This window comes from Prinia subflava, chromosome 7, assembly GCF_021018805.1.
Source record: "Prinia subflava isolate CZ2003 ecotype Zambia chromosome 7, Cam_Psub_1.2, whole genome shotgun sequence".
Taxonomy (NCBI): domain Eukaryota; kingdom Metazoa; phylum Chordata; class Aves; order Passeriformes; family Cisticolidae; genus Prinia; species Prinia subflava.
This window is the reverse complement of record NC_086253.1, coordinates 11,425,219-11,453,177: the sequence shown is the minus strand read 5'-3', so window position 1 is coordinate 11,453,177 and position 27,959 is coordinate 11,425,219. Positions and strand designations below refer to the sequence as shown.

The window sequence follows — 27,959 nt, the reverse complement described above, 5'->3', positions numbered from 1 at the left end:
AGGAATTTCCTAAAAACAAAAAAAGATTTCTAGGTGTCCAAGATGCAGAACTCAGCCTCTCCCTGAGCAGTGTTATGGGAAAACCAGCCCCGGAATTCCCAGCGAGAGCCACTCGGGGGCCGCGCTCTCCGTCCCTCAGCCCCCGCCGTGGCGCTCTCACCACCCTCAGCGCCGCCCGGGGCTGAGGCGGGGCCACCCTCGGGCCTGAGGGCCCTCCCGCCCGTCCCGCTCCGTGTCTAATTCCGTACCGGGAGGCGGTGCCGCCCGTCCCTCTCCGTGTCTAATTCCGTACCGGGAGGCGGTGCCGCGGCCCGCGGAAGTGCGGCGGGAGCGCCTGGGCCGCCATGGCTGCCCCGCGCATCCTGCTGCTGCTCCCGCTGCTCGCCCTCCTCCCGCGGGCCGGCGCCGAGCTGCGGGCCTTCGTGGTCGCCCACAGCCACATGGACGTCGGCTGGGTGTACACGGTGCAGGTCGGCGGGGGCGCCGCACGGGTGGGGCGGGTTCGCTGCGGCCGGGGCTGAGCCGCAGCCTGGGCTGCGCGGAGCCGCGCAACGGGGCCAGGCGCTGGCGGCTCCCGGGGCGCTGCGGGCTCCCGGGGCGCTGCGGGCTCCCGGGGCTGCGGCGGCTCCCGGGGCTGCGGCGGCTCCCGGGGCGCTGCGGGCTCCCGGCCGAACTCCCTGCGCAGAAACGCGCACACCCTTGGCCGGTGCAGCTCTTGCCCCGAGTCTGGCCTGGTGTGTCCTCCATGCCCTGGTGTTTCGGGATCCTCCTCTGGAGGAGGCATGGCTAGCATAGGAACCGTGCCCTTGAACTGTAGGTTTCGGTGTGCCTGTGTTCAGCAGGATGCTCCTAATAGATTTTTTTTTTTTTAAGGAAAATCTTAATTCTGTTTGAGGGGGCTTTGACTATGTGGCAGATTTTCATGGTTTTTATGTTCATCTTGTTACAAAGCCAAAACCCCAGGAAAATCTTCTGTCATTTCTTATGACAGCAGAGCAGGATCCCAGGTCATCAGTGACTGGGGAGGTGTTGGAGTCTAGTACCTCTGAAGTATAGTAGCAAACAAATTTTTGCTAAATACATGAGATGCAGAGCAAAATAAATCAGGTGGGGCCTGGCACCTTTTACATTTGTTAGTCAAAATTCTAAATCCTGAATTCTTCTTCATTAGTATGAATTATTTTCATTTATATGTGAAAGATGCTGTGGATACTTCACTCACTAGAGTGAAATTGCATTAGGCCCAACTAATAAAAAAGAGCTAGTGGCTCACCCACTATCTCTGCTGTGCATGTATTTTGTCTCCCCTTTTTAGGAAAGATTAATTAATTACTCCTTTAATATTTCAAATTCCTACTCAGAAATTGCATAAGAGAACACAAAATTTCTAAAAACTCCTAAAATTTCAAATCCTCAGGTAAAATTTCATATAGTTTTAAGTATCTAATAATCTTGATTTCAAAAAACCCTTATGAATCAATAGGAAAAAAATGGGGAAGAAATTATTTGCATGAACCCAACAGTAGTTTAAGCCATTGCTTTTACACTCAAATGTTTTCCTTTTTCTAGTGGCATGAGCGTTTTTACAAAGGTGGCTGGATTTCTGTTGTGGAAAGCAAGGGGCTAGGAAAAGTTAATTTCTGATTGGGATTACCTCATCTCTTTTTTTGAAATTGTTATTTTCATGTAGGAAATCTACCTAAATTGAAACTCTGCATTCATGTTTTACATACCATGTCCATTAGTTTTTCAGTGGGGAGAGATCTTTGTGTCAACTACTTTAAGATGTACATTTTGTGATGTGTGTTCTCAAGTAGCAGTAGTTTAAGTAGATAAGTGTTATGGTTAGTGTAAAATAACTGTCCAATAACATGCAGATAACTTTGTTACAAGGAAAGACAGACATCTCAGGAAATCCTAGGATGTTGGCTGTTGCCTTTAGACATTCTCTATCACTTTAAAATTAAGTAAAAAGTGGAAGACTGGATCTGGTCAACAAAAGTTGTTCGGGTCAAGGTAAGCGTACGAAAAGTATCTCTTTGTGTGCACAACTTCAAAAATGACAAGGTGTTGTTAATTTGATACCATATCCTAGGATGTAACAGTGTGGTGGATTATTTGATGGGTACAGCTGTCATATTTGCATTGCAATAAAAGTCCATAAGCTTCATTCTGGAATAGAGGTGTTTTTAGGAGCAAGAAATGGTAGATGCACAAAATCTCACACTTTCACTGACATTTCTGTGTCAACAGTTGAACTCATTCTAAGGTTCTTTTACCAGCTTGGTTTTTACTCTGTCCCAAAACATCAAGCAAAATAGGGTTATTTTTCATAATAGCATAATTTGCAGTAGATGTATCACTGCATTGTACTGGTAATGCACAGCACAGAGTCATACTCACTCTGAAGAAGCAATTCTGGTAATTCAGGCCATCAAAAGAAGAGCTGGAATGGGAAAATGAACTGTGCATGTAGGGTCATTAACTATGGTGGTGCAAAATATTATCATTCATGGCATCAGCGATTTAAGGTGAGCTGTTCCCAGTGTGTCTAAAAGAAAGTCTGTATTTGTGCTGGTCTTGGGAGAAGCTACACCTTGATCTAGTCAGGTCCCCAGTCAGGAGGATGTTTTCTGAAGCAGAAAAGCCAAAGGCTGTATGTAGCCAGAACTCGATCTTTCTGAGGGTACAAAGGAAGTGGGCAACAAATGTAAAGTTTTTAATATCTTTTCAAGCCCAACGAGTGTTTAAAACACCCCTCTTAATTTAGATAAAACAGACCTTATTTACTTTTTTTTTCTTTCAGGAAAGTATGCACGCATATGCAGCAAATGTCTACACTACTGTTATAGAAGAGCTAATGAAAGGAAAACAGCGCAAATTTATTGCGGTGGAGCAGGAGTTCTTTCGACTCTGGTGGGATATGGTGGCCACAGATACACAGAAGCAGCAGGTAAATTGCACTAGAACCATGCTTCCTGCCAGCAAAGAATTCTGTGTCTTTTCAGGGGACAGATAGGGGCAAAGCACTTCACGATTTGCTTTTTACCCAGGTCTAGTATAAGCTGCCTCTGAATCTAGTACTTAAAGGACTTTAAAGGCAATTGCAAGAGGTTAAACCCCAGATATAGATTAGAGCAGTAGGAGGTAGTAACCTTTGCACTGAAGATTTTTTACACTTTACAGTTCTTGTTTCATTGGCAACTTACTTATCTGGGGGCATGCTACTTTAAGATGTGGGTCAACCTGAAACAGGCTGCACCAATATCTGTTAAAACATCTGACACCTAAAACTGCTCACAAGAGGGAACTTTTTGTTCTTTCCAGTTAAGTACTGCTGAAAAAACTGCCATTTTTAAACAAAGATAGTACAGCAAAGCAGTGACTGTACATTCAATGGCAGTGTTTTTTTTCTAGTAACGTCAATGTGAAGTTTTATTTGTCACTTCTTCTTTCCTCTGACATGAAACAAACACCCTGAATCAGAGACTGGACTGATAAGCTAGCAGCTGGTTGTTTATTTTGGATCCTAAAAGCAAAAGGTGTGCAGGTGCAGCTCCCCATAGGTTCTTACTCAGAACCCCGTGGTCTGTTTTGTTACCAGGTCCAAACCACAGTTCTTTACATTTCAGTGTGTTGAAAGTTCTAGATGTTTGAAACATCACATAGAAAACACACCTCTTGTCTTTTTTTTTTTGTTTTTAACATAGTCCTTCACTGAATTCTGAATCTTTTGTTATGTTCGATATTCAAATAATAGCCTGTCCACAGCTGATCTTTGCATGAAAGATTTTGCTGGGTTTAGGCACTTGGCAGTTTTTGTGGGGGCACTCTGCCCATACTCGCCTGTTGTAGGCAATTTTCTTGTAGATTCGTTAAATTAGAAAACTGTACTGCAAGTGAGGAAGAAAATAGCATAGGAACTGCTTTGTAGAAGGACAGGAAAGTCCTCCAGCTTTCAAAGGTGAGTTGATCTTATTTCAAGTATGTTCTATTGCTATAATCCAAATGTAAAGTCAAGGCCCATGTTCCTAATATCTATTCCTGCTATTATGTGGAATCCAGAGGAATAATGGGTATCACATTTGACCTGGGTAGAGCAAAATTTAGTACCTATGATTCAGGCTTTAGTTTCCTAGCTTAGTTATTTGTAATTGTTACTTTTACACACATAGTCAGTTCTCTAGTTACTTTATAGTTTCTTCTTTCAAAATTAAAATGTTTAAATTCCTCTTAAATCTGTGTGTCTAACTTTGAAACTCTAATTTTCAGATAAATTATATGTTTTTAACATAAGCAGGTTGCAAATATTGGTCCCTGAAATTAGGCCACTCTGGTCACTGCCCTGCTTTTTCCACTTGAATTGTAGCATTAATGATTTTTCTGTGGTATAGGCACTCTGGTTTTAATTTTCCTTTTTTTTTTTTCTTTTAGTGGTTTACTTGGAATACAGGATTTAATTATTTAATTCTAGTTTTTGTTTTGAAGTGTCTCCTTTTATTGGAACTATAGCATGACAAACTAGTAAAAGCTACAGCCTGGGTACAGAAGCTGGTTTTTCAATTCTGACAAGAAAATATGTAAGAGTGAAATGTACTGCAGCAGTATTCAGCCAGATGGGAACCTTGTAGTTCTTAGTACATGCTATTTACACAGAATTTTCTTGTGTGAACCATTCCTACATCCTTAGCATGGGTTGATGTCTGGGTGCATTAACTAGGGGGAAAAAAAGATTTGTAGCCACTTCAGTCTGGTTTGTAGGCGTGAGTTGATGGTAACGTGGTCCCAAGGATCACAGATATGTTCTAACACCATGGCATCCTGCTGCTTACAGTACTTCTGCATGTTTCCTCCATTCCTCCTTCCTTTTGCCCCCTTCTGATCAGAAAAAGTGCTTGTCTTTACAGATACTGTTTTCTTTTCTTTTTGTGGGAGGAGGAAGATTGGATAATACTTAAATTACTTGAATTACTTTTCTTGTGTTTCCAACCTCGCAGTGGTTCCACAAAACTTACATTAAAAAAAAAATCATTTGTGTGGCCCCAGGTCTGGATCAGAGGTATATTTTGGACATCCATCCAAATGGGGAATAATAATCAGAGATTCTTTTCATGTAGGTCAGGGCCAGTCCTGTGCTGACACCAGATATCAGTTATCTGCTCTCCCAGCATGCTAATCAGTCACCACAGTCGGCTGGAACTAATTTAGGAATGCTGAGCCCTGAAGCATTTTCACAACACTGTGAAGGAGAGAAATGATTATAATCAAAATTGACAATCTGGCATCCTATCTGAGTAGACACTGAAGGTTCCTGTGAAAATAAACATAATAGCTCTAAAAATGGCATCCTACATGACAGATTAAAAAAAAAAGTTGAGGATTAAAATACATATTTGCATAAACTTTACTTATTGGAAGTTTGAGATATCTCTGAATTTCCAAAGTAACTAAAATAAAACCAGAAGACTCCTAACACTTTTAGAAAGGGACATAGACTATTCCTTCCTCCCTCCAAACACCACCCCCCCTTCATCCAGCATTTGCTGAAGGCTGTACTTGTCAGCATACCTGTTGTTTCTAGGAGCTGAAATTAAATTTCCCTCGCCACAAGAAAAAAAAAACAACACTACCATCCACCCCACTCCCCACCAAAACCACCACTAAAAGTGGAGCAGGTTGTAATATGGAAAAAGACCAGAAATTAAGGTTAGCAATGGGTTATTCAGGTTGGCAAACCTGTGGAATAACTATTTCTTCATAAATCATTCTGTCAGTCACAAGTTGAGCAACTTGTCTGTGCCCCAAAGGCAAGATAGGTGCATAGGAGTGGAGGAAGATATTTGTGGCCCCAGTGTGATGACACAGTCCGTCTCTCTCCTGGATTCTACAGATCAAATTTTCAGCTAAAAACCTTGAATATTACTGCTTGCCTGGGGCTCCATTGCTACTGGCAAGGAATTGCATATTGCTCCCTCATCCAGCCACCAAGTGCCTTCCCTAAGCCAAGCTGGATGCAGCAGGAGGAGGATTTTGGGAGAAGCATTAATATCTTCTGTTTTAATCCTCCAGCTCCAGTTGCCTTTGAGGCAGGATTACAGGCTGCTGCCAGTGCAGTGTCTGGTGTTCAGACAGTATAAAAAGGCACAGTAGCAGCACTACTGAGAAACACCAAAAGGACAAGGTCTACCTGGCAGTGCATCCTTTGTTCCTCTTACCTGGTTTCAGTGTAAGCTGAATAAATCAATGTGCAGCACATTGAAATACCTTTTTTCCCTGTTATTCTCCTTTAGACAGCCTCGCTACAGACAGACTTTTATCTCACTTTTACCTCACTTTTTGTCCTAAATGCTTTCTTGACAAATGTCGTGTCTTGGTAGTGTGCTGTGGCATCAAACGAATTTGCAGCCTTTTTGGATAAGACTGCAATGATGCTTATGTTCTGTGGCTTCATTTCAATATCATAGGTCCATCAGTTGCTTCAGGAGGGACGACTGGAATTTGTCATTGGAGGACAAGTGATGCATGATGAAGCTGTGACACTAATTGATGATCAAATTTTACAGTTGACGGGTATGCATATTGGCCTTTAACTTTTATTTTTTGTTGTTTTGACCTTGGAGGTTTTATTTGGTTTTCATTTCTCCACTCCAAAGTTGCTATTATTTTCTGACTTCTTAAGAACTAATTAAAGCATTTATTTTTTATTGCTGGTGTGTTATTAGTATAAAAATCATTGCTTAAAAAACCCCATTAGTTTTGACTTGACAGTTCTGCAGCAGGCACAAAGGTTACCAAAAGCTGGTTTGTCAGCTGTAAACTTGTTTGGAGCAGAGGCTTTTTGTGTGTGTGTGTGTTTGAGATCTTAAGCTCCTGGGAAGATAGTTATGGTGAAATTGAGGCTATGAAACACTCTTCAAGAAAACACCTGATAGCAGTTCAAAGTTTGTGGAAGCTGTTTAGGCAAAGTCTTCTGCAGAATGGAGGCCCAGGAATGTCACCAAGGTCAACTAAAATTAGTTGAAAGACTTCCTTGATGAAGAAACCTCCATTTGTAGTTATTGTCATCTTCTGTTAGAAAGAGGTGCATATTTCTGAGAGATGTGCTATTTGCCATTTTAGTCTTCTAAGTTTTGCCTCTAACATTTGTGTGTTGCACCTGTCCATGTGGTGGTTTAAAGAGTCTTTTGGTACATAGGTTTGTTAGCACTGGTTAATGCAAACAGAAGCAGGATAGCTGATGCCAGCACTGTGCTGTGATGGAAACTCTGCCTGTTCCAGAGCTGGAATTGGAGTTAGCTGGAAAAGACATTATTTCTAATTCATCATTTCATTCTGTGTAAACATAATCTTTATTAAAAAAAAAGAAATTTCAAGTTTGGTAATTTATTCATCAGGAACAAACGTAGTAATGTATTTTAAAATTCTCATTTGTTTATCCTGAAAGCATGCTGCTCAGTTTGAGTACATACAAAGAAAATGGATTGTGTGGAGTTTAGGTTGAGAAGACAAAGCCAGTGCAGACATTTGGGGTCTAGATTTGCTGTCTTCTCTTGTCTGTCCAGAATCCCAGTGTTTTGGAGGAGCCTAGAAAACTCTGCTTCAAATACGCCTCCATCGGAACACTTAAACACATTGTGAATATTTTAGCTAGAGAAGACATTAACCATGGGAAAAATGAAGTGAAAAGAGGCCTTGCAGCCTCACTTATTCAGATGTGATATTAAAATTTAAAATGCAGTTATTCCAAAACAAGGAAGATATGATTGTATTTTCAAATAGTTTGAGCAGAATTCTGTAACTATAAAATAATGATCTGCAATTTCCCTTTTCCCTTTTCAATTTGTTTAATGATGACTATCCTAGTACAATATGCCTGAGTTCCAAATAAAATCTACTGCTTTCCTGGTTGTTTTACTTCGATTCAAATTATGTTTTGGAGTTCATGCTATTGTCTGGGCTTTCCTAGTTTGGGGGTTTCTTTTTTCAAAGCTCATTTCTATATTAGTAACATTAGTAACTATATTAGTAACATTGGTTGTAAATAACATCTTGTGTCAAGTTCACACTTAACCTTTGGCTTCTTTCTTTTGATTTGACTGGTAATTATATTCATGCTAGTTTTGTTTAGTGTATGGTTTGCTTCCCTGTCCCTTTGTCATTAATATGAGACTGAAATTTTCTGAGAATGGGTTTTATGATTTGAGCAAACTTAAACCCAGTTTAGTTTGTTGTTTTCATGCATACTCCAACCTGGCTATTGGCTTTAACCTAATCTGTATCCATATACTTTTTCTGAGACCTGTCTCTAATCATAATTCCTTTTTGTTGTTAATCTTTTGTAACGTTAATAAGTTGTACTTGGCATAACAATATAAACATTATCAGTATGAAACTTTTTGCTGTGAATGATTCAATTCCCGAAACTTTGAATGCTTTGGGAAACAGCAACAAGAAGCTATCCTTCAAGTGCTTACCTGTAATACAATATGCCTATTAAATTTACAAAAATAACTTGTTCTAAAATGTTCCTAACCTAAACAAATTTTGCTTTGCAGAAGGTCATGGGTTTTTGTATGAAACTTTTGGCTTCAGGCCTCAGTTTTCTTGGCATGTAGATCCTTTTGGAGCTTCGGCTACAACACCAACTCTTTTTGCTCTGGCTGGTTTCAATGCTCATCTTATTTCTCGTATTGACTATGATCTGAAGGCTGACATGCAGAAAAACAAGGTAAAAATACCCTCAGGAATGAAACCGTTGCTGACCTCTACTTACAGTAATCTAAGCCATGACATTAAGATAAGAATCTCTGTCATCTGGGCAAGAAAATGTAGGTGTTGTTTAAATGGAACATGCTGATTGCATGTGGTAATGGTGAAACATATTAAATCTGGGTTATATGGTCAATTAATGTCCTCAGAACTTCTGGTCAGTGATAAAATGTAGTCTAGCCTGAAGAAGACACAAAATGTGGGCAAATGGGCAAGTCTAATGGACTCTGAATTAGGAGTGTTTGCAGCAGAGATATCTAGCAGTTCCAGCTTTCCCTGGGAAAGTCTTGTATCTGTTGGGTTTTATGTGAGTGGTTTTAAAGTGTAGCCTTTGGCCACAGTGTTGCCAGGCTTGGAATATTTGTTTGTGCCTGTAAAATTAATAATACTAAGTCAGTTAATGGCTGCTAGTCATGGCTGGGCTGAATTCAGGTTTTCTTTCATGTTCTGCTTTCTCTTGCAGAGTATCCCATCCACAGTAAATGCTTTTCGTATCACTGTGTTGGACCCTGATCTGTCATCAGTTTTACTCACTACATTATGTGAAAATAAGGGGCTTTCACCACTGTATTCTGGGCACTAGGCAGTTTTTATGAGTCTTGGGTAAAACTCTAGTGTCTCTGAAGGAGACAACAGAATTCATGTTGAATTTAGTGCAGCCTGGACCTATCACCTTGTGTTTGCAATGACTTGCAGTACTTCCTTTCTGTTCAAATCTTTTATGAGCTTTTGACAATCTTTGCCCAGACAGTTGGGGTTTTTTCTGGCCCTTAACAGTCTGAAGGTTTCCAAAACAGTAAAATTCTACTGCAGTGGAATTTAAACATTAACATCAGTTAACCATTGATTCCCACTGACTACAGTACAGTCGGACTACATCTGGATCTTTTCTAGCTTATAAGTGTTCAGCTTCCATTGAAACAACTTAGGTATAATGGGTGAGATAAGCCAGGCTTATCTGTGGATTTTAGTATGCTGGCAGTGTGCTGCCTCCTCTCCTTCTGCATCAGTTCTAGTGGAAAGAGGCTCTGATGTGGCCTCCTGTATGTGGTGTGTGACCTTGGCTGGGGTACCATTGGCATTGGATCTTCAGAAAATGCACTTAAAAGTATTGAAAGGGGTGGAAGGGAACTCTGAAGTCTTAAGTTGTTAATGATGTATTTCTGTGAATGTCATCAAGGCTAATGGCTTCTTACCTTTTTTGTTTTCCAGAAGCTTCAGTTTGTATGGCAGGGCTCTCCTTCCTTATCTGAGAGACAGGAGATCTTCACCCATGTCATGGATCAGTACAGCTACTGTACTCCATCACAATTACCTTTTTCAAACAGGTCCAAAGATTTCTCAAATATGCAGAAATGTTGTTCACTTCTGAGAGTTGATGTTATTGGGGTTTAAGCATTTTCTTTGACTGTTTTCATTCAAAAGTATCCTTCTGCTTTCTCCTGCTGACCTGTGGTAGGTCAAGGAGCTGTCTAGACTCTGGAGATCTGAGTAAGGTTATTAAGCATCCCCAGCTTTCTACCATAATAAATGAAGTTTGCTCAGTACCTAACAATTGAATTCTCAGAAGTGACACTTAGTACTGATAATCATGAAAAACACCTCTAAATATTGAAAGACTTGTTTTCTTACACCAGGAGGATTGAAACATAGGTGTGTCTTTCATCTGCTTGTAATACAGTGACTGACTTATGATGTCAGTCCTTATTAAAAAAAATAGAATAAAAATGTGAAACGAATTAATTACTGTAAACAGAAAATTTTGAAAGCAGGACTGTCTGCTTTTTTCTCTGCCTGAAAGTAAAGATTTAAAAGCTCCAGGAAGCTCAACAGGGACTTTGCTATTGCTAATTGATTTTCTATGGGAGATTTTCAGCATTATCTTGAGCTGAGATTGTGTATATTGTCCGTGTATAAACTAAAGCAAGAAAATATTGCCACTTATTTTGTGAAGAAATTTGAGAACTTTTGAAAACTTTATTTTTCATACTGGCTTATCCAGTGAAATAGTCTTTGAAAATCAAGTCTACTTGGGGGAACATCCTCATTGTTACAAATCTTGCTAGTTTGTCCTATGGTTTCTTAGTTCTATGCCAGCAAGCAGCAGGGACTTGAAAAGTTGCACAGTGTTGAAAGAAAACTGGAGACTCTTCCCCCTACTTCCACCCCTAAATAAATAGTTAAACCTAAATATTAGCAAGTAATATAAACAGATTTTTTTGCCTCTTGTTCCCTGGGTATGTATATTTTATACCAGCACCTTTTGACGTGTGTTTTTCCCAGATGAGTGTATCCTGTTTACAGCTTACTTCTTCCTGTTTCTGCTTAGGTCAGGATTCTTTTGGAATGGATTTGCAACTTTCCCAGATCCCCCAAAGGATGGTGTTTATCCCAACATGAGTCTCCCTGTTACAGATGCTAACCTGCACCTGTATGCACAAACCATGGTGGCAAACATTAAGGAGAGAGCAGCCTGGTTCCGCACGGGGGAGGTCTTGTGGCCATGGGTAAGTGCCCACACTGCTCAGTGTTTGCTTTAGAAGAGACAGGCACACTCCAGAGTGTAAATGAGTGATACTTGCTGCAGTAGGTACTGCAGAAATGCTGGTACAAACCATGTGATATGAAACGTTTCTCTAATAATTGTGATCTAAATGACTGACTAGTAACGGTATTTAAAATTTCCTTGTATAGCCTGCCAGTTGCCTATCAAGTCTTCCACCCTACTCAGTACAGAAAAAGAAGTGACAAAACTGTAAATATAACTTCTTGTATAACTACATATTGCTGTATTGCTTCCTTTTTTCAACCCTTGCTTTTATCTATTTAAATTATCTCCTTTTTTAACTGCTTAGCCCAACATAACTCTGCATTAACAAAAATTACAGCATTACAGGAAAATGTATGACACTTAGGTAGATGTGATCTTTTCTAAGAGATATGTAGTAATTTTCTTATACAGTCTTTGTATTTTTAGCTAGAACCATAAGCAAGGATATCCCAGTTTGGTCATCCAAACACTTTCTTCAGCATCCTACACGTACATATAACACTGATATGCTCTTGCTGTTTTCAAGTCCTTCAGAAAGAATAACTTTGCCTAAACTGAATGTAAAGTCTGGTTTCTAATTTTGATGGATGCTGTAGGTCTTATAATTACAATATTAAGGATTATGTATGATCTTTATGGGCTGTTTCACCACAATAACTGTTGTTACAAAGAAAATTTTTTTCTGACTGATGCAACTTTGAGTCACTGATTTGTTTTTCTCCTGTGTTTATGACACTGCTGCTTATTTTGAATTTATTATTTTTGTAGAGAGTGAGAAGTAGAATATAACACTCTGTAGTTGTGCTATGGTGAAAATTGTGCTGGAATGGGGAGAAGTTTTGAATAGTACAAATAAATCCCTAACATCTAGATCCAAACCCACAGTTTTGCAGTAATGTAAGAAAACTTCTGGGTTTCTGTGCTTGTGATAATGCTATGTAAAGAAGTAGAGAGACTTCATATGGACTTCATATATGGTTCTAAAACTCTATGCTTTTTTGTGATTTTTTCATGATTACAGGCAGTCTGTGTGAGTAACCCTGCCCAGCATTGATCGTTTTGTAACTAATGTCAGTTATATGAGCAGTCAAAATCAAAATAAATACCCCTGGAACATAGACTAGTGTTAAAAACGATCCTCCTTAATTAGGTGACCCAAAGTCATTTGGCTGTTCTGTGTTTGGAATTTCAGGGCTGTGACAAACAGTTCTTTAATGCATCTGTTCAGTACTCCAACATGGACCTGTTGGTGGATTATATTAACAAGCATTCTGCTGAGTTTGGAGTGACTGTCCAGTATGCCACTGTCAGTGATTACTTCCAAGCAGTTTATAGCAGGAATCTGACATGGGAAATTCGGGACTCTCAAGACTTTCTTCCATATTCAACAGGTAATTAAGTTCACAGCTGCCTAATTTCTGCCTCAAGTGTACATATGCAAAATTTTAATAAGGGAAACTGAGTAGTAAAGAAGAAAAATGCCTTCTTATAAGATTTGTTCACACTATGAGGTGTCATCAACAGACAAGTTGATCCCAGCTTAGTTGTGTAACAAAGATGGGTGTGTGGCCAAATAGAACAATGTTCCAATTTTACTGTTTATAAGAACCTGAATATGCAGAGCTTAAACCAGAGGTGGAAAATGTGATGTGATCTGTGAATGTCTGGAGAAGCTACAGATAACCAAGAGACCAAGGCAATCTGAAAGCTCATAGAGTAATTCTGTGTTACTGCAGTGGGATGGGGGTTCCCAAGGTGAAACAGTCAATGTTGAGGGTTTGGTGTCCACACTCTAAGCAATTGCAGGAAACACATTATCTGGTCATGTAGACTTGAATGCCCATTAATGCTTGTTGCATCCACCAGGAATCCAGTTTGTGAGCTCCAAATCCAAATGTTTATATAAAGCATACTAGGCAAGGATGACCTGATCCAAACAAATACTAATGTAGATGAACCCCTGAAGTCTTCTGTAGGAGCAAGTCTTGCCTTTTTCATTAAAGAAAACAGTTTGAGATTCTGGGGTAGGAAAGAATTCTCTTACAACTGAAGTCTAAATAAGTAAAAATACAGTCAGTACTTCTGAAATTTTGTAATATAGTGTTACAAAAGTTCTTTGCAGCTTCTTTTGCTTGCTTGCATCTTAGGTGCTGCAATAACTTCGCTTTTTATACAGAGCTGAAAAGTACTAGAAAAATACAAAAATGTCATGCCATACCCAACATCCCTTTAATTCTTTTCCCCAATAAATTTACTCTTTTAGATCTCATATCAAAGTATGCAGAGAGAAGACACAGCCAACCTCTCAATTTCTAAACTCATTAATTTATTTTATTGCCTGGTATATTGTTAAAATACCATTGATTTCATTAAAACACCTTTCTGTGCAATTGTAGCTACCGCTGCTTCATCACATTTTTTGGCTGTGTACGTATATTTCAGACTGTTCTGTAATGTGTCTGTTAACTTTTCAATGAATAAAAATAACTATTGCTTCCTGTGAATCATGGCATGGACTGATCTCTGACTCCCTCACCTCCCTCTAGGGATCTTGTCATACCTAACAACTTGCTGATAAAAGCATTGCCAATTCTAACTGCTAATATCCTTTTACATCTGGGCTCTTTCCTTTATCTTTTGGCATAATTTACCTGCAGGATTCAATTGCTATTAGCTTGCATAATAGCAGCACCCTCAGTGTTCCAGGTGGGTGCCCACACAGAGAAGTAGTTTTTTCCCCAAATGACTTTCTGTGCCTTGCAATTGCAGTACAGATTTGAGTGCACTTTCTCCCACATGCTGTTTTGCTTCTTGATGATTAATCCTCTCTTATTCTTGCTGTGCCCGTTTTTTGTGAGTCACTTATTGGGCTCAGTGTCACTTATGACATATGGAAACTCAAGTTTTAAGTCCCAGAAAAGTATTTCCTTCTACTCTGCATTCACTGTACTTTGCTGATACGTATGTCTGGTTCTTCTGCTTGTAATGTTGAAAACTAAAATGGAATTAATTCCGTTGAAACTTCTAGCACCTTTCAGGCCAAAAATAATTTGTCCTGAAGTTTTTTTGAACAAAAGATTCTGTTTTCTAATCGTTGCCTTTGATCTTGATCTGATGGCAGATTATTACAGTTGCGTGCATGCTCTTTGGAAAACACTTTGTGCAACTTCTTTCTGGAAAACCTATTTATCGCTACTGTATTTTAAAAGAAATTGCCCCAGAACAAACACACACTCCCAGCTCTAAGGAGAGATTTGAAGGTTTTAAAAACAAATAAATGTTTTCCTAGTTAACTCTGTGGGATACTGAAACATTAACACAAACAGAATATTGAAATACTTTCCAGTAACCACTTGAGGGCATCTTTTGATGTAGTTTGAAGTGCTGCAGTAGTTTGGAGTCATCACACCACTTTTGAAGAAATTAAATTTAAGCTAGATCCCTTTGACTAAAAGGTTGAAATGTGTGTATCAAGTGATTACCAAAAATTATAATCTATTTTATTAACAACTAATAATAATATATGCTTCAGTGAAACTTTGAAAATTCTTTTGTGCAGATCCACAAGGAGGAAATTTCCATAAACACAGGTTAACTTGGTTGGTACTGGCTTTGTATCAAGCTTGCATGTTACTAGGTGTGTAGGAGAGATGGTAGTTTTTCAAAATGCATGTTCCTGGCTGAGTTTCTTTGTAGGCTTTATGACCTTTCAACTTGATGGCTGCTGTGTAAATCCCCAGTAGGATTCATGTAAGAAGCTGAACAGTAGTAGTAGTAGAGTAGTAGTGGAGTGAATGAAGTGGTGTTTTGATGTGTATTGGATCTGTTCCACTCTAAACAGAGCCATTCCAAGCATGGACTGGGTTTTACACTTCTCGGAGCACATTAAAAGGAATTGCAAGGAGAGCAAGTTCACTGCTTTATGCTGGAGAGTCCTTCTTCACACAGTATGTCCGGAAACACCCAGAAGGTTCTGTTTGCAAGTGTAAAGCCTTAAAGCAACTTCAGAGTCTCAGATGGGCGGTTTCAGAGGTAAAGATTGATTTATTTTCTACTTTGAATGAAAATGTGTATTTTCCAAATGAAAAGTTTGCATAAGCATTTCTTCTGGAGTGTCTCAAAGTTGCTTTTATATTTTTGGAAATAACTTTCCCCCTTTTTCAAGTCATAAGTAAAAATAAAGCAATTTTTCAAAAAACTGTCCTCAAACATGGCTTCAGCCCCTTAACCATGCATTCAAAACATGGTTACAGGCAAATATTTTCTTCAGCCAGTGAAAGAGTATGTGGTTTCAAACTTTGCATATGAAATTCCTTTCTTAGCCTCAGTTCTGTTATTTACAAAACCAAACAAAAATGGAACTAATTGAAAACTACTGATAGTCTCTACTTCCTCTTAGAAGAGGAAGGACAGATTTGATTCTGCAGAGTTCATCAGCTAAGTGATTAGCCTTGTATCATTAACCATTTGAAGTCCTCAGTGCTTTTGCTGTCAATAATTATTTTGTCTGCTAAGTTAATGACCAGATCTAAGTAGGAAATGAAAAACCTGTCTTGTGACAGTATATTTGCTGCATTCTTGGTTTTGGTAACTTGTTTGGGTTTTTTCCTCCAAGGATGCAACTTTAGTGCATTAAAAGAGGAATGTATAGAGGGAAATCTGTATGCACCTTGTCTTTGACCATTTCATGCAGTATATAGGAATTCAGAGCAGGCAAAATGTGAATGTGAATATAGCTGTCATCCCTTATTGTTTTGTGTGGCAGAAGTTTAGTTGACTATTATGTTAATACAAATGCAAACCTGAGGTTGTCATCCTGTTGCACCTTTCAAATTACTTTTGAATACAAGGTCCAGCACCACGATGGTATAACAGGCACAGAGTCTCCCAAGGTGAAGGACATGTACCTGAATAACCTGATGTATGGAATGCTCAACGTAAAGAAGCTGATGGCTTCCATCATCTTTGATATCAACAGTGCGAAGAGGAATGGAGAGGTCTATTCTTCTGTTTACACTAAAGGCTCAGGAAAACCAGGTACTTTTTGCACAGTTTTTCCAATTTTCGAGCTACCCTATGAAAGCTATCATGTTTCCCTCTGTAACAATCAGCGTATTATGTACATCTAAGCTCCGTGAACCATGGCTAGAAAATCCTGTTTGCTTTATGAGACCCTGGATTTCTCAGCTGATGTCAGACAGAACTCTAGGTCAGTGCATATATTAGACATGGCTCTCAGGTTCAGACCTCAAATGTAAAACAAGGGGAGGAAGAGGTGCTGTTCAGAGTAGTCACTAAACTAACTTTACTTTGCAACAGAGCATTACATGATATGGAGCAAAGTCAAAGTCAAGAAATGTTCTTGCTGTAATGTACTGCCAGCTTGTGTAAAAAATGTAAAAGGGTTTTTAAGAAGTCTATTCTAAAGACACTCCCTTTTATCTTTCCTTGGAAACTTTTTAAACTGTCAGATGTAAGCAGTGCCGTGGGCTGTGCAACAGACCGATTTGGATTTTCGCAGGGCTGTTTTTAAATTAGGCTTCTCATTTGATCTTCTGTATAACTCTGATAAAGTTAATACTGCATGACAATGAGTTGCAAGCAGCTTATCTTCACTAAATACATTCACATTCAACTCAGGTGTCATTTTCTGAATACATGGTCTCTTTTGATTGGGCAGAGAATATAAGAATAAAGCAGAAGAGGTTTTTATGAGGGACTATAAAATGTTTTCCTTTTTCCAATCATGAAGTTTTACTGCAGGGATTTTTGTTAAAATTTTGTAAGATAATTGTAACTAGACAGATTTCTTAGCTACTTTTTAATACCACATTTTAAAAATACATAATGTAGTGACTGGCAGTTTTGTTTGTTTGCATGCACAAAGGTGCTACAGATGTTGACCTGTATGTTGTTGTCTATAACCCACTGGCATGGAACATCACTACCTTTGTCACGGTTTCTGTCAGCAGTGAGGCAATGGGTGTATATGATGAACTGGGATATTCTGTGCCAGCACAGGTACTTCAACTTTGTTTCTTTCTGTTACTTTTCTCTCACTTGTCAGTTTTCACTGACTGGATTCTACCTCCTGTCCAAGTGGGATTTTCCTACTTGTCCTTCAAGGATTGTTTTTACTTGCCTGTTGTCTCAACAGAGAGACTTTCTTACTGTCCAAAAGGACTTGCTGCCCTTGTTGGTTTGTCCTTTGCATGTCTGCTGTGTGTGACCTGGTGCTTCTTACCTTATTTTTCTTTCTCTAAAAAACACTTTCAAATAAATCCTTTAATGTTGAAGCACTGCCTTACAATTGACAGATTGCCTTGGGGAGGGAGAAGAAGAGAATAAAGAAATGTAGGTCTTAGAAACTGGTGTCAGTCAGCTGCCATTTGATGGCTCATTCTGTCATAGCCAAGCTCCAAGACATACCCAGCTGTTCCCTGGGAGGCAAGAAAGTGGCCTCAAGTGAAAGCCAGCACTGGCCTTTCTCAGGAGCATCTGCTGTTCAGAATGCATCATCATCAGTGGCTTGATAAACCTCCAGGAATGCTTATTGTACATAAAGCCTGAAGAGGCCTGATGCAATTGCAGATGCTCCCCTCTGTCCCTGAGATTCCAGATAGCTCAGCCAGTTCTGCCAGCCACACAGTTCCTGTGACCTGTGGCTTCGGACTGTGACCCTGCATGAAGGCACACTGTAGTCAGGTCGTGATGCACACCAGCTACTCCTTGTCCCTGTACCCGTGATGGCATAAGATCATACTGCCTTTATCTGGAAACCTTCAGTGCCTTTGGGTTGGCACAGGGTCATGCTTGCTTTTCCGTCACTTACTTACCTCCCAGAAGTCATTCTGCCTGAATTACTTCAGTCGTGTAAGATACAAAGACGAGGTTGACATTTATTCAAGGCATTTATTCAGGATTTAGGATGCCCTAAAGGCAAGTTGCCCTTATTTTAAAAAGGCAAAACTCTCTGTACCAAGTTGATCTGTATTCTCTGTTGCTGGAAGTTACTCTTATTTGCATGTAGATAGTCACTTGAGGCTAAGTAAAATCTCTTCAGCAGCTATGACAAGGTGGTTTGGGGCCATTTAATTCCAATTCAAAAGTGTATTCATATTACTCCTTCCTTTTGTGAGATATAAAACTTTAGCTCAGGACATTGGTGTGAGTATGTGGCTGAGAGGAATTGAAGCTTTGGCAAGTGCTCTGCTGCCTCTGCACCACATGCCACGAGTGTCGTGAAGGGAGAGAATGGGAGTGGACTCTGTTGATGCCACTGTTGTTAGGTTGTCTGTGGTGTAACTGGACATATGTCAGTCCACAGTGTGAGGGTACAGACAGCTTGCTTCAATTGCTTGTTAGTCATAACTAGACTCTTTGCCCACAGAATCTGTTCAGTATTTATCTAGTCCCATTTTCTGTCTCCAAATCAAAAGTAGTGCTAAAGCATATAACATTAACGGGCAGGATACATTTAATTGAAAGATGATTAAAAACTGTTGTTTAAGGTATTTCAGTAGTACATAACACTGGTGTTCTGTTTACTGTTCAGAAGGACATTACATGCTTCTACCTTCTTTCCACATACCTTCTCTAAGGTGAGGGTGGATGTTGGTGCTTCCTCCTCTTGTCTTGAGTTTTCTTCTTTTGCACTACTCACGTCTCCTGTGTTTTAGTCTCTTTCTGTCATTTGATTGGTCAATTTAATGTATGATTATATCTGCTCATATAGACATTTTGCAGTGTGATCTTAAATCTATGATTCCAAGTTCACATTAAAATAACCATTTTAATTTGCTTAGTGATTTTCTTTCCTTCATTGGAAAGGCTCAGCTTAATCCAAGTTCACCAGCTCCCAATTAAAAGCAGCATGGATCTACATTACAATTTGGAATTATAAGAATGGCATGTTTAGAAACTTATTATTAAAGTAGAAGCTAATTTTTATAATTTAGGGCTTACAATACATGAAGGTAATTGCCTTGCTAATTAATTTTCTGTAATGAAGAATTTTTGTGTATGCTAATGTACAGGTTCAAAGCTCCGTGGAATCCCAGTCCACCTATGATCTGTATATTCTAGTTGCAATAAGTGGTCTGAGCTACAGAAAATACAGTATTAAACCCTTGGAGGGTGAACAGTCTGCCTTTATTGGGAGCTCAGTCAAGTACAAGCGCAGAGATTTAACTCGTGCGGCTCAGCGAAGGCGACGGTTGTTCCCTGTGGTTAACAACTGCTACCAGATCGTGTTTGACCAGAACACAAACCTGATGCACAGCATTACAGAGAGGTGAGAGTGCCTGCTTGTTTCTGTAATGTCTCAGATGTTGTAAAACACTTCATAAAAATATGTCCAAGGGCTGTATTATGTGACTTAATTCCAAGACTCAACAAAATGTTCTTTACTGTGTTTAAAATTCTTTTTTATCCCCACTTCACATGCCCTACTTTTTACAGGACACTTCAACACTAGCACAGGCATGATTCCATACTAGTTCTGTGGTGTCACCCTGTTTAACTTTGCAAGTGGTTTGAGGTGACATATCACAGCAATGACTCGTATATCAGCAGAGTTTTGGTGTACTTTAGAACAAAAGAGGGTTATGAATGTGCATTTCTATTAAAAATTACTAAGTAAGAGCATACACTATGGCTACACAGTGAGCCTTAAGTGATAAAGAGCTTACTTATACTAAGTAGTATTTTGCAAGTCCCATATCACTTTTTCTGTGGTAGAAAGGTACAAAACTCTTTGAAAGGAAACTTTTAACTAAGGAATTTCCATTTAATCTGGTACATAAAATGGAAAAATTGTTAAGATTTAGGTGAGATCTGAGGTTTTCAGATGGTCTTTCTCATCTGATGCAAATTGGCCAAATTTCTTCAGCTTCAATGCAGTTGTGGTGCATTTTGCCTGCTCAGTATTCAGATTGTCAGCTGTTATATACTGATGGAACATTTGACCCCTTTGACACTGGTGTGGTCATGGCTAGATGTCTTTCACCTTTGCAGTTTTGTTCATAATTCTGCCTCCTAGAGCAAGGACTTGTTGTCCAGTATCATTAAAATCAGCTTTAAAAGTATAGCTGGACCTTAACTGAGAGCCCTGGAGTAAATATTTTCTCAGAGTGCCTCCAAATCATAACTGGCTACAGATTCTATGAGAAATATAGTGCAGAAGAACTAAGATCTAAATTCAGATTCCAGTTTTCTCCATCCTGTTCTGGCAGGCAGCAAGGGCTGGAATTCAGCATGTGGGGAAAATGAGATATTCACTTTCTTCACAAGCCTTCAGACAAGCTCAAAACGCTTCTTGAGTTTCAGAAAGTTTGCAGTGGGATAATGGGAAAGAATGAGGCCTCACAGGTCAGAATGGGAGGAAAGGTTGAAAAAAATTGAGGTCTTCAATTAGGAAGTCTTTTACTTTTAACTGCAACAGTTAGAACTTCTAGATAGATCCTGCCCTTGCACTAAAAGTGCCTCGTAAGAGAAGGAGTAGAAAACACTTGATATTCTCCTCAGTTATTACAAATTGTGGCTATCTGTGTTAACATGAGATAAACTGTCTGGCATGTAAATTTATATGCTAGATGAAGTGATTTTTCCTGTTTTCACAGCAAGTTGCCAAAGGCAGAGCAGGTAGCTAAGAGCAGCATCTTAAATTACCTTCATATGACTTTCTAAAAATTGTGATAAGTCATGAATAGCTAAACTGTAAGCTTCAGTGGAGAGAGGACGAGATTCAGTAGGTAGTGAGTGATTGTAAATGTTGCTACTCTGTTGATTTTATTGTTACTGGTGCTAAACATGGAAACTTTCATCCTGCTAATTTTAACTAGCTACTAAGTTAAATGAACCTAATTATCCATTAGCACAGTGCAGTGTACCTCATTCTTGTGAAATGGTTAGTTTTAATCCTGTAGCAACTCTGGCATCAAAACAAAGAGGTAATATAAATTATTTTTAATCTTAAAATGTTTCTCTTCCACAAAAATAGAAAATTACATAGAAACTCCATTTGCTTACAAATTGACATATATCTTAATGGGAAGCAGCACTTCTTTGCTGTCCTCATTTACTCATTCTCACAAAATCAATCCACTGTGAAGAAACAGTTTTTTGTCCTTACATTTCCTCATTCCCTTTGCTTTCAGCTTTGCATTTATGATGTACAAAATGTGTTTGTAAGTTATATCAATTTTTACTCTTCTGTGGATTCTCAGGGAGACTAACCAGACTGTCCAGTTCACCCAGGAATTCCTTGAGTACCACGTGAATGGAGACACAAAGAAAGGACCCATTTCAGATAACTACTTATTTGCTCCAAATGCTTCAGCTGTTCCGGTATCAAAAGCAGTGGGGTTGGAAGTGATGTCTGGAAGCTTGATGACAGAGATACGGCAGTATTTCTACAGGTACAGCACCATTACAGCTTCACTTCACTGGACTCTTTACCTATGTGTGAGGTTATTTCTGTACAGTTACTCCTGAGCTCTGTGTATTTGTACTGTGTAGGATTTAGACAAAGTAACTATTATACATCTGTTGAATGTACTGCTGAGGAAGCACATCCTGTAAATCATAGAATCATAGAATTGTTGGTGTTAGAAGAACTGTAAAGATCCAGTTCCAAACCCCTGCAGGGACACCTTCCACTAGACCAGGTTGCTCAAAGCCCCATCCAACCTACAGGGCCAAGAGCAGAGCCTTTAGCACCTCCAGGGATGGAGCATCCTCAGTTTCTATGTGACAGTGCCTTGCTACCCAGAGTAAGGAATTTCTTCCTAACATCCTATCTAAACCTACTCTTTTTTGGTGTAAAGCCATTTCCCCTTGTCCTATCACTACATGCCACTACATGCCCTTGTCAAAAGTACCTCTCCAGCTCTCTTGTAGGTCCCCCTCAAGTACTGCTGGAAGGCTGCCCTAAGGTCTCTCTGGAGCCTTCTCTTCTCCAGGCTGAACAATCTTAAACTGTGTTCATAGGAGAGATGCTCCTGCCCTCTGATCTTCTTTGTGGCCTTCCTCTGACTCCTTCCAATAGGTCCTTGTGCTTCCCATGTTGAGGGCCCCAGAGCTGGATGCAGTTCTGTGGCTGGGGTGACATGAAAGGGAAGCAGAGGGGCAGAATGTCCCACCTTGACCTGCTGGCTGTGCTCCTTTGGAGGCAGCCCAGGATGTGTTTGGGCTTCTGGGCTGTGAGCACCCATTTGCCAGCTCATGTTGAGTTTCCTATTAACAGACACCCCCAATTCCTTCTCCTCAGGGCTGCTTTCCAGCCTTTCTCTGCCCAGCCTGTGTGTGTGCTTGGGATTGCCCTGGCACAGGTGCAGGACCTGGCACTTGGTCTTGTTGAACTTCATGAGGTTAACGTGGCCCCAGTTCTGAAGCACATATTGCTGCAGGAGGGAGGGAGAGATGTGGAGATTGTTTAGGGAGATCCTCTGTGGTACGTTTTTAGTGCAACTTTTGTTGAGAAACTGGTTCTGTACAATTCAATAAATATTGCAGCTAATATCTTACATGGATGGAAACTGGACATAAAGATACATTTTCATAACTGTGAATATCTATCTTGAAAGCAAGTTAGAGAAAGGAGAAATGAATCCTTTATAAGATCACTCTGACCCCTGATGAACAGCTGCTTTCCTGTGTTAAAATTATATCAGTCTATAAACCCTTCACCCTCTTTTAAATCTGGTTGTTTGGTTGAAGTCTTTTGTTTTACATGGCATTGCTCAAGGATTGTAGTTGAGAAGGACCTTTGGAAAGTAGTATAGAATTTTTGCATCAAAGTTGATGTCACCCAGATTGAAAAAGTGTATGTATTCTGTACAATGTAAATATGTTGCTTAGGGAGTCTTAATAATTTTTATATTTGTTCTTAATTTTGAGAAAAACAGAGCCTTTGTAGTCAAATGAGGAATCCTCGTTACACTTGTAATGTGAAGGAAACTTACAGGATATCACTTACTCTGGTTGAGTATCTGTATATCTGAAAGTTAAATTGAAATTAAAAATAATTGTACAAGGAATAAATAGAAAACAAGCAAGAAAGCTGTCTGTGTAGGATGACATCATCAGTACCTTTCAAGTTTTGTCACAATCAGTTAAGTGCTCCACTTTATAAACTCTGCATCCTTCCTCTCATTTTTACAGCAATGTCACTTCTCAGGACTATATATATGCAGTGTACACCAGGCTGTATTCAGTACCAGAGGGCTACGATGGGAACCTGCTTTGCCATAGGATAGAGCAAGAATACAGTGTTGGGCCTTTGGAATTAAATCGGGAAGCAGTTCTAAGAACAAGCACTAATCTGAACACCAGACAACTTCTCTACACTGACAACAATGGATATCAGATGCAGAAAAGACCCTTCAAGGCTTATGTGAATAACACAGTGGCTCGGGTAGGCACAAGGGTGTAATCCAGAGTCAGTTGTGTCTTGCCTTTGTTCTCCATTACTGTTCCCTGGGTTAATTTTATCTCTGCATGGTTTGTGTGTTTACAGAACTATTACCCTGTGGTGCAGACTGCCTACATTGAAGATGACACCACAAGGCTGATGCTGCTTACAGAAAGAGCTCACGGTGTATCAAGTCAAGGGAATGGACAAGTCGAGGTAAAGTATAAATTTTTATTTCTTTTTCTAGGCGAGCATAATGGCTGCTGATAATGTAAGTAAAGCCTGATGGCTGATTCCTGTTGTGACATTTACCTTCCCAATACAGGTGATGCTACACAGGAGACTGTGGAACAACCTTCAGTGGGACCTGAATAACAACCTCACTTTGAATGACTCTTCAGTGGTTCGCCCTGTAATTTGGCTTATTTTAGGAGCCAAGGCTGTCACCAATACTTTGTATCGGACCAGTGCACTGGCATTAGAGCACAGGCCAGTTGTAATGTTTGGAGCATTATCAGGTAATCATTCCATTTCCTGTGCTATCTTTAGCATCTGGATGGCTTGTTTGTGTTGCTTTGGTTTATGCTGTTGAGTTTTTAAATGCAGACTTCAAGCCTCCTGTGGGGCAAAGTTAGTATATAGTGAGTTAGGAGGCAGATTTAGAGCCTGCTAATTACTTTGCATTAATTTCAAACATGGATATTGTCCAAGTAGGTGAAATTTTTCTCTTGTTATATAACTATCTCTACTTTTAGAGGAAAATAAATTTTAAAGCATCTAATGAGAACAAAATGTTCACACAGGTAATTAGTGCAAAGTAGGTAGTGCACCATATATCAGCTTCCTGGATGCTGAGTCCTTAATGACCATTTTTGAGTCATTCTTTTAAAAACATTTGTTCGCCTTATGAACTAAAACTGAAGCCTGGTAGTGAAATAGCAATTTCAGACTGCAGTGAAATTTGTTTTATGGAAAGCTCTGATACACTTTTCTAGCAGTTAAAATCATGCTGCTTTCTGCTTTGTATTTTAGAACAGCTTGGAGGAGAAGCATATCATCTATTTTGCCTCTGCCTTGGCAGAATAAGCAAAAAGCCCTTTACTCTCCACTGTGCCCTAGCCAGGCTTGTGTCTGATGGATGTTTAGTGTTTGTTTTGTTTTATTTTGCATGGAGAAGATAAACCAAAGCTACCCAGACGACTTCAGCAGAATTCAGTCCGTGATTTGCCTGTAACTGTGCCACCTAATCTTCATCTGCAGACTCTGAGCATTCCAGGGTGGAGGTACAGCTCTAGTCATGCAGAGCAGGTGTGCAGCATCCGCATGGGTAGGTGCCCTCAAAAAGGTAGCTGGATGTTATTCTTAAATAAGCTGGGTTTCTTTCCTTCTTTCTTCTGTGGCTAGTACTTTTATTTATTCAAAGCAATAAATTCCTCAATCAAGAAAGCTAACTGGGCTGTATTATTTCTCTGCCTAAGTAGATATTTCTCCTGCATGAGTTTGTCATGACTGTTAGTGACATTCCTGTTAAAGTGGAAGCTGGGTATTTCCTGATATTGGTCCTCTTGCTAACTTTAAAAAATAGAAACTAAGTTCAAATGATGAGAGTTTAAAGTTAAAAAAAATTAAAGCTTGGATTTAATTTTAAAGTAAGAATATATATGCATTTTGATTTTTTTTGAAGGTGAACAGAAGCAAGATGATGCAGATTTCAGTCGTGTCCTGTTAAGAATTAGACACTTGTATGAAGTTGGAGAGGATCCTGTGCTGTCTCAGCCTGTGACAGTAGATCTACAGGTAAATCTAACCCTTTGAGACAGAATACCAAGTGAGGTGTTCTTATACCAGAGAGAAATGCTCTGGAATGACACATCCTGTGTACTATAAAGTACACAAAAGATGGATACAGAAGTATGAGTAGAACTTTAACCTCAGAGGGAAGTGAGCCTTTGGTAGGACTGGTCCTGCTGAGCTGTTGGTAGTGTAACACTTCCTGCACTGCCTTAACCAGTGCAGAGAGTAGGATTCTGTTTTGTTGTTTCTTTGGTTATTGAAAATTGTACCTATGAGTAGTGAAACGTGCACAGTTTTTTCTCTGCGGTTTATTTCTGTGAGTTGGTCAAACTTTGTCACTTCCATTGTGTACTCGCTTCTTTTGAGTTTCATGTTTATTTGATCTTTCCTATGGAAGTAGATTACTTTATACTCCATGGCAGGGTTTATTATTTTGATTGCCATGACAGAAACATGGGGAACAATGTGTAGGATTATCTGTTTCAGTAAAAAGGGGAGTCTGAGTTTCAGCCCTTTTAATAGACTCTGTACTACAACTCAGAGGAAGCTTTCAGCACTTCAGCTTCTTATTTTGAAGCCTGGTGAATCTCTATTTGCCCTTGTGTTGCATGACACTGCAGGTTTTTCAAGTCTCTCTGCTCTAATTAACAGGCCAATGCTAGTGTTGAAAATTCTATCTGGTCTTACTGTGTACTATTGTCTGTGAACTCTTGTTTGATTCCTGGTGCTTTCTTTGCTCAGTCTTTGCTAAAGGGATTGGGCTCAGTGACGGCAGTGGAGGAGCGATCCCTCACGGGCACCTGGGATGTGAACACGTTGGAGCGGTGGAAATGGAGGACTGCACAATATCCAGGCAAAAGTAGGTGGAATAAGGTGCTTGGTGTCCATGTTGTTGTTGACTGTTGAAGCTTGATGATTAGTGTAGTTAAAAATATTTTTCCAATTTGCAAGATTAGAAATGTATTATTGTTTTGTATGACAGACCTGGTACCTGTCACAGCCAGCAGCTAGGAACATTTAGCTAAGATTCCCTTCGAGTACCAGGCTGTTGTATTTATCTGATAGCTTGTTTTGCCTAGAAGTGTTAAAATCTTGGAATATTTCTGGAGTTTTCTTTGGCCAGATAGAAGTGGCTACTTTATGAATTCACACTTATGAATTCAGATTGATTTTGTCAGATGCTGATGAATTGTGTGTATCTGAGTTTAAGCCTATAATGCAGAAAAACACAGCTGCAGTTAAAAATCTCTGCTGCAATCAGCTTAAAGGACTCTGTGGATATGATTCAATTTAGGGCTGACACTCAGATCCAATGCTGTGGGTGACCTCATTTTATTTCTGATTCCAGTTAGTTGCTTGGACAATGTCCTTGCTGTGACTTACATACGTATTGTGCCATGTAAAAAGCTTGCAGAGGTTTTGGGATGGGCTAGGTGAGAGTTTAGAGCTCTATTTGATCTGCAACTCGGAGCTTGTTTGCTCTTCATTCATGATGAGGAAAAGGTGCCTGACTGGGGAGTCATTGCACATTTTCTGTGTGAGTCACTGTGTGAAAAGGTGAGAAATTGATGTATATCTTCATATTATGAATGGGAACATCTTAGCTCTATACTACTTAGATTTTCAGGGAGGAGAATCTGCTTGAACACTAGCTTTTAGCAAAGGGATAAGGAAAAAATGATGTGATAGAATAACATGTCTGGTTGAGTAAAGATCCTTTAGTAAATTACCAATGCTTTTGTGTTTTACAGAGTTCTTCAACAGCACAGAGACCTCAGAAGACTTTATAATAACTGTTCACCCAAAGGAAATAAGGACTTTCTTTGTATACTTTCAGGTTCAATAATGTTTGATGATTTCAGGTGAATATGTAATATCTTTGAAGATTTGTTTCAAGATACAAGTTGAAAAACATCCTAATGAAAGAAATTGAAGTTAATGAAAGAAAAATTAATTTTGAAATAAACTTTGAATTTAATGGAGCTGTGGGTGTTTTTGTTGGTTAATTATTTACAATTTTCTTTTCTAAAACTTGTTCAATGCAAAAAAGACCTGTGTTGCAGAGTGAGCATATTGAACATTTTTTTGCTTGCTGTCAATGGTTTTAAAGTGATTGCTTCTATGATGCTTCACTGTGAAGCACTAACAAAATCATATTAATCCTACAGTCTTGAATTGCCTTTCTAACTAATAGTGCTGCCAAAACTCTTCTCTTACAGTTTTTATTGTTAGAGAAGATGAGTTCCAAATCACAGAATAGTGATTGGTCTAGTGGTGATCTGTTCTACATGCAAGGAGAGAAATGCCTGCTGTGTTTCAGCTACTTTGTCTTCTGGGCAACAACTGCAAGGTTCTGCTTTGCTATACACTGAAATTGAATGTATTGTTTGTATTCCTTTCCCCAAGTTCATTTAAATTGTGTCTCTGTAAGGT

The 27,959-nt window shown here is 39.4% G+C and overlaps 1 protein-coding gene across 2 annotated transcripts; it reads left to right on the top strand.

Moving 5' to 3' along the window:
* The first annotated feature begins 245 nt into the window (after positions 1 to 245).
* On the top strand, positions 246 to 27,508 carry MAN2B2 (mannosidase alpha class 2B member 2). Of its 2 annotated transcripts, none has more exons than XM_063401586.1 (19): positions 246 to 470; positions 2,807 to 2,953; positions 6,465 to 6,570; positions 8,556 to 8,728; positions 9,982 to 10,097; positions 11,099 to 11,276; positions 12,513 to 12,711; positions 15,162 to 15,352; positions 16,171 to 16,357; positions 17,208 to 17,341; positions 19,357 to 19,613; positions 21,547 to 21,738; positions 23,483 to 23,735; positions 23,838 to 23,948; positions 24,058 to 24,250; positions 24,910 to 25,059; positions 25,417 to 25,529; positions 26,268 to 26,385; positions 27,278 to 27,508. In XM_063401586.1, exons 1-19 carry the CDS (start codon positions 345 to 347, stop codon positions 27,370 to 27,372), a joined length of 3,039 nt encoding a protein of 1,012 aa, XP_063257656.1. In that variant the 5' UTR covers positions 246 to 344; the 3' UTR covers positions 27,373 to 27,508. The 2 variants fall into 2 exon arrangements, with proteins under 2 accessions (XP_063257656.1, XP_063257655.1); XM_063401585.1 differs by having other exon boundaries at positions 248 to 470; positions 24,907 to 25,059.
* The last annotated feature ends 451 nt before the right edge of the window (positions 27,509 to 27,959 follow it).